Here is a 6,806-nt window from a genome sequence, read left to right as displayed (position 1 = left end):
CCTCTCCTCCCTTAAAATGCCCCAATCTTATAGAATTGTAACCATTATCATTTTATGTCCGCAGCAGTAGCTCATCTGCCTCTGTGGTTTGGTCATTTTTTCCTAAGACTCGGTATCTATAAATTTCTCTCTCAAGTCAATGTCACTTTTTTTGCTTTTTTCTTTCCATACACCCCTTAATTTATTATTATTATTATTATTCAGTTTATTTTTGCTCCCCTGTCTGCAGGAAATGTGTATGAAAAAAGCAGAAAATATATCCTAAGGGTCCCACAGTGATTGTTATAACTTATAAATTAGCCTCATGGTTTGTTTTCCTTAGTTAGTTGCTGATTTTATTTTCACATTTACAATCTATTTTGTTTTCTTTCTATTATTTCCTTACTAAATGTTATTAGTTCTTTCCATTTTCACTGTTCAATTGATTTATTCTATGGGTTTGATAAGTATATTTAATTTGTTTAATTTTCTTATTTTATTCATCGAATTTGTAGTTGCTCTTAAAAAAATGAAAAAGCTTTATTACATTTATAGTTATTTGCTGTTTTCCACATTTTCATTTGTTCAAATGAGTTTTCTGGTGCAATTAAAGGAACAGACCAAATAGACGAACTAGAATAATTCTGGTTTCAGTTTCTAACAAAAATATGTTTTTTTTACCGATGGTTTTTAAAATATTCACTGCTAGTCACATTTATGCAACTGTGAACTAGTTTTCTGCAAAAACACAAAGTTATCTTTAATGACCTCAGACATCTTATAATGTGATGCAAGGACCATTTTTATTTGCCAGAATTCAAATTATTAGTTTGAATGAGGGGTTTTTAATCCCTGGGTAAATAAGGTGTTAATAAATTATTTTTGATGAAAACAACATACAAGTCACCCTATCCTCCACTTAGTTGTCAGTACAAGAATATAGTTAACTGGAAGCTTGCATTTAGTTTGGCGTTTTACAGAACTGGGGTTGCGTTTTCTGACAAAAGAAACATAACGAGATTCTATCAAAAATGTGAGATGTCTCGCCTTTGTTAAATGAAAATAAAGATAAGTATGGGATGATGACGGTGGGATTTTCTCATTTTAAAACGTTGTTATTAAAACTGAAAATTAAGTTTTCATTTGCAATTTTATCAAATTTTTAAAATATTTTATTTTAAAACAGTTGAGATGTTGGAACATGTTATCCTCATATTTAGTGGTGTTGCTACAAGTGATTTATTCTCATTTCATATTTAACAGAAACAATTACTAACCCATCTTGTTTTTTTGTTTTGGTTTTGTTGTTACGGAATTGTTGTATTTGTTATTGTTGTTGTAGAGGTGAGTTCTTGAGAAAATATGCATTTCAGATTTGATTTCCAGTTTATTTTTCTACCATTTGAGTTATTAATGTCTTTGAGAAGAAAAGAAGGGGAAAAAAAACACAAACATCATTCAATCTAATTATCTCTCTATCCTAAATGTGAGGACTTGCATCTGTCGAAGGAATTGTTGTTGTTGTTGTTGTTATTATTATTATTAGGTGGTGAGCTGGCAAAACCATTAAGAAGTCAGACGAAATGCTTTGTGGCATTTCATCTGTCTTTATGTTCTGAGTTCAATTTCCACTAAGGTCGACTTTGCCTTTCATCCTTTCAGGGTCAATAAAATAAGTACCAGTCAAATACTGGGGTCGATGTTATCGACTTATCCCCACCCCTACAATTGCTGGCTTTGTGTCAAAATTTGAAACCGTTATTATTATTGTTATTGGTAAGAGAGAAATGAAAATCTTTGATGTACTTTCATAAGAGAATATGTTGCCAAATTAATTTTCTTGGTAGTAAGCTTTATTTCAAGATTTTATTTGCTATAATATTGAAATTAATTTGGATATTAATTTGATTTCTATAATGTATACTTTTCTTTCTTTTGATTTAAGTTTTCAAAATAATTGAAAGTTAAATTATTAATTAGTACATGCTTAGAGTATTAATTGGGGAACCACAGAAATGGTTAAGGGCTTACGGCATTAAAAAAAAATCACTTTAAACTTACTTAAATAATATTCAAAATGGCTTATATGATTGGAATTATAATTTTTAAGTGTTCATGGTGTCATAATGAGGATTTGATCAAGGACATTGCAATTAAAAAAAAATAGAAGTAGGTGAAAGCTTGCAAAAATAAGCATTATTTTCCATTTTACTGTTAGTTTTGTTTCATTTTCAAAAATGAACATTTATTTTATGGTTTATTATTGTTTATATCTTAAATTACATCCACATGGAGGCACTAAATCTTTTATGTGCTTAGGGCCTCTGTGGGTCTTAATCTGGCCCTGGTAACACATAATTTATGTCATACAATTAGAACTAGACCAACATATTGGTTTGTTGTCAAAGCCAACTCATCATTTGGCAGTAAAAATGTTATGAATTCAAAGATGTATTGCATTATCCCTGTTGATAGTTAACTCAGCTGTTATGGTTGTGTGGTGGAAGATAAATAAATATATTATCAGCTAAGTACTTAGATAATAGGCAGCAATAAACAGTATTTGGTAAGCATTGATTTATAGTGTTTAATGGACTTGCTGAATTTCCCTCTCGACAAATATGTGGAAGCTGTATATATGACTGGTGATGCCCCAGCATGGCCACAACCTTAGGGCTGAAACATGTAAAAGAATAAAAGAAAAGAATGCATTTCCTTCCACATAACACACGTGTGTTATGATAGATATTAACTACAAGGGGGTGCTGAAAAGTTCCTGGCTTTGGGTAAAAGAGAATACAGGAGGATCAGTTAATTATGATTTTATTGAACATATTCCCCTCTCAGATTCACACACTTATTGCAGTGGCCCTTCAGTTTTTCTAAGCTTTGTAGAAGAGCTCAGACGGTTGGGCCTCCAGCCTCGCATTTTGTGACACCCTTAAAGCCAGAGAACTTTTCAGCACCCTTTCATCTATTCCAACACATGCACACACAAAGATACACAGACACACGTATTACGATAGATATTAACTTTCTCCTATCTTGGTCAGGTCATTATGTCAATAATAATACAAGAGTTGGCATCAAGATTCTTGCGAACCAATACAAAAGAATGAAGTATATTCTATCTGTTCTGTTCTTTGGAAAACCTTAGTTGCTGGCAGTTTTTGCTATTTGGTTTTGACTTTGCATTTAAAAAAAAAAACGGAAAAAAAAAAAACATGGAATGTTTCTTTTTGTGTCTTGTCAACTATTCAAGCCTGCTTAAACCATCACAAAGCATGACACGAGATCTAAAGGCACCTATTTATCTATCTTTTATTTTTATGATTTTTTTTCTTTTTTTGGTCCCCTAATGTTTTACCAGGTACTTCCAACAAGGTGTGCTACCAACTCTTGTACACTTGGATATTGATTTGCAAAATGAATGCCATGACTAAATAAATGTTTGTGTTTCGAAATGGCGCAGAGGATCTGAACTGCATCAAAAAGAAAAGAAACGGAATATTTATTGGTAGCACACCCTGCAAAGACACTTTTATCTGTTTATTGTTTTGAAATTTAAATACTCTGGTCTTGTGTTTCTCTTTCAGATTTTCAAATTATTGGTGATGCCTTTACTAAATAATTCTTTCTTAGTTGTCGCAATTTTTGTTGTTGTTGTTTATGTGATTCGTTTATTCTAAATATATTAAACAACAAAGTTAATACATTTATGCAAATATAGAAGTGCACCTCTCTCTCTGTCTCTGTCTCTCTCTCTCTCGCACTGTTTTTTTCTATCTTTCTGTTACACTGTCTCTCTGTCTGCCTGTCTCTTTTACACTGTATCACTCTCTCTGTCCTCTCCCTCTCTCTCTTTCACACCATCTCTCACCATCTCTGTCTCTCTCTGTTACACTATCTATCTCACTCTCTGTCTTTCTCTCATTCTCTCCTACACCATCTGTCTCACTTTGTCTTCTCTTCCTTACACAATCTCTCTCTCTCTTTATATTTATCTCTCTCTCTTTCTATCTCTCTCTCTCTTTCTCTTACTCTGTCACTTATATTATCTGTCTCACTCACTCTCTTTTTCTTTTACAGTTTGTTTATCTCTCTTTTCCTCTCTGATACTCCCTCTTTCTCCATTTTGTCATCTATGGTTTATTTTGCTTCCTCTCTACCAAATTCTTTCCTTTTGTCATTCTCTTGCCACCTGGTTCTCTTTCTCTCTCTCTCTCTCTATCCATCTATCTATCTACCTATCTACCTCTCTCGTCATTATTTATCTGCCTGTCCTTCTCAACTACTCTACTAAATACTGACCGAATCTGTTTTCATTGTACCCCAGTTCCTACCTAGACGTAGCCAAGTATGCAGTATTCTATCACCTCTTTTGGGTGACCATGGCCATTGTCTTCTTTGCCGGAACAAATCGGATCAACATATTTGGTCTTGGTTATGTCATCATAGTCTTCTGTTTTATGTGGTTTGGCCGAGAATTTCTGTTGAAGCCCTTGAGAAAGCTACTATGGTGGTAAGTACGTTTGGTTGGTCTCACTTTTTTCTAGCTTAGAAATATTATGACTGTATTTTCTGGCATAAAAGCCAATGTGATACATAGTGTAAATATTAAAACATCGTCACTATTGTTCCAAATCCTGTTGAATTTCACATGGAATTTTTGCTCCTTCGAAGCTGTCTTGGTGCATAATTTGAGCTACCTTTATCTGGCTGTAAATATTGGTCAGAAAAGTTCTGACTTATATTCCAGAAGACACGATATATATGAATGTATATATGTATATTTATATATATATATATATATATATCATCATCATCATCGTTTAACGTCTGCTTTCCATGCTAGCATGGGTTGGACGATTTGACTGAGGACTGGCAAGCCAGATGGCTACTCCAGACTCCAATCTGATCTGGCAGTTTCTACAGCTAGATGCCCTTCTTAACACCAACCACTATGAGAGTGTAGTGGGTGCTTTTACATGCCACCGGCACGAGGGCGAGTCAGGCGGTACTGGCAACGGCCATGCTCAAAATTAAAAACGTTGTCATTAAAGAAAAGAAAACAATGAACAAACATACAGGCTTCTTATGCTAAATATTTAATTTTCCTTTACTTAGGTGGAATTTCCTCATTGGTTATACTTTTATTGTCCTTCTGGTGAAAATCAGTCTACAGGTAAGACATATATATATATATTATCATCATCGTCATTTAATGTCTGCTTTCCATGCTGGCATGGGTTGGACGGTTTGATTGGAACTGATAAGCTAGAGAGCTGCACCAGGTTCCAGTTTGTTGGTATAATTTCTACGGCTGAATGCTCTTCCTAATGCTAACCACTCCTAGAGTGTAATGGGTGCTTTTTACGTGCCACTGGCTTGAGTGCCATTCACATGAGACTGGCAACAGCCAAGACTATGGTTTCACTCACCTTGTTGAGTATATATATATATATATATATATATATATATAAAAGGCAAAGAAGAAGAAAGATAATAGATTCCTATTGGTTGGCCCGAGGCTATAGTAGAAGACACTTGCCCAAGGTGCCATGCAGTGGGACTGAGCCCGGAACCATGTGGTTGGGAAGCAAGCTACTTACCACACAGCCACTCCTACAAAACTTTTTAAAATAAAACTTTTTTTTTTTAGAATAAAACTTTTTTTCAAAAATATCCTTGTTTCTTTTGAATTTCACAGTCATGATCAACTGTTTATTATTATTATTATTATTATTTTTTTTTTTCTTTTCAGCTTGTTGGTTGCGTTTATATGGATGGTGTTGGAATTGCCCATTGTTGGGCCGTAAAGTTATTCGGTATTACTTGTCTGAATAGTTTCCCAAAAGGTTAGTCTATTGTTGTTCATATGGTTGTTACTATCAAAACACAAATTATGTCGTGTGGTGCACCCTGGCAGCAGTTATTATAAGAGAGATAATCATTTCTAGATCAATCATGGTATGTGTGTGGGGGAGGTTAGAAATTAGAATTTTAAATGGAAGGATAATGAAGAAGATGCACGCAATATGACATGAATATGTGGAGAAGAAGAAAGACAAGACCAAAATGGAAAGCATGAAGGAAAAAAGGCTTTATTGCAAAGTGTGTTGAAGTTTCAGAATTTCTTTTGTAGCCATGGAAACACATCATCATCATCATCATCATTTAGCGTCCATTTTCCATGCTGGCATGGGTTGGACGGTTTGACTAGAACTGGTGAGCTGGAGAGCTGCACCAGGCCCCTGTCTGTATTGGTTTGGCTTCTAAGGTTGGATGCCCTCCCTAACACCAATCACTCCATAGGGTGTACTGGGTGTAGGTTATGTGTCACTGGCACAGGTGCTTTTTAAGTGTACTGCCATGGGTGCCTTTTAAAGGTCACTGGCATACATGCCTTTTGTGTGTCACTTAGTGCTGCCCATAATTCTGTGTAGAACAGAATTAAGTAGCTGAATGTATCATCATCATCATCATCATCATCATCATCATCATCATCGTTTCTACAGCTGGATGTCCTTCCTAACGCCAACCACTCAGAGAGTGTAGTGGGTGCTTTTACGTGTCACCCGCACGAAGGCCAGTCAGGCGGTACTGGCAACGGCCACACTCGAAATGGTGTCTTTTATGTGCCGAAGATAAATACTCAGTGGAGACAGCGATTGGGAAACACTAGAGTTTATTGGCAGGTTCAGAGTTAAGATGTGTGTGTGTGTAAAATAGTGAAGATCTGACCTATAAAAATAGTAGATTTAAAATGTAAATGGTGTACTGCTAGAAGAGTCCTCTCTCTCTCTCTCTCTCTCTCTCTCTCTCTC

General features: G+C 35.1%; 1 protein-coding gene across 8 annotated transcripts in view; it reads left to right on the top strand.

The window, feature by feature from the left end:
- Positions 1-6,806, top strand: part of LOC106877583 (piezo-type mechanosensitive ion channel component 1) — a 141,934-nt gene that overhangs the window by 92,606 nt on the left and 42,522 nt on the right. For all 8 annotated transcript variants that reach the window (XM_052975090.1, XM_052975089.1, XM_014926523.2 and 5 more), the window contains 3 exons: positions 4,316-4,501; positions 5,107-5,164; positions 5,744-5,837. In XM_052975090.1, coding sequence (XP_052831050.1) covers positions 4,316-4,501; positions 5,107-5,164; positions 5,744-5,837 — 338 coding nt within the window. The remainder of the gene's footprint in view (positions 1-4,315; positions 4,502-5,106; positions 5,165-5,743; positions 5,838-6,806) is intronic.

Source organism: Octopus bimaculoides, chromosome 20 (genome assembly GCF_001194135.2).
Source record: "Octopus bimaculoides isolate UCB-OBI-ISO-001 chromosome 20, ASM119413v2, whole genome shotgun sequence".
Classification (NCBI taxonomy): domain Eukaryota; kingdom Metazoa; phylum Mollusca; class Cephalopoda; order Octopoda; family Octopodidae; genus Octopus; species Octopus bimaculoides.
Note: the sequence above shows the minus strand (reverse complement) of the source record. Positions and strands in the feature narration are given on the sequence as shown.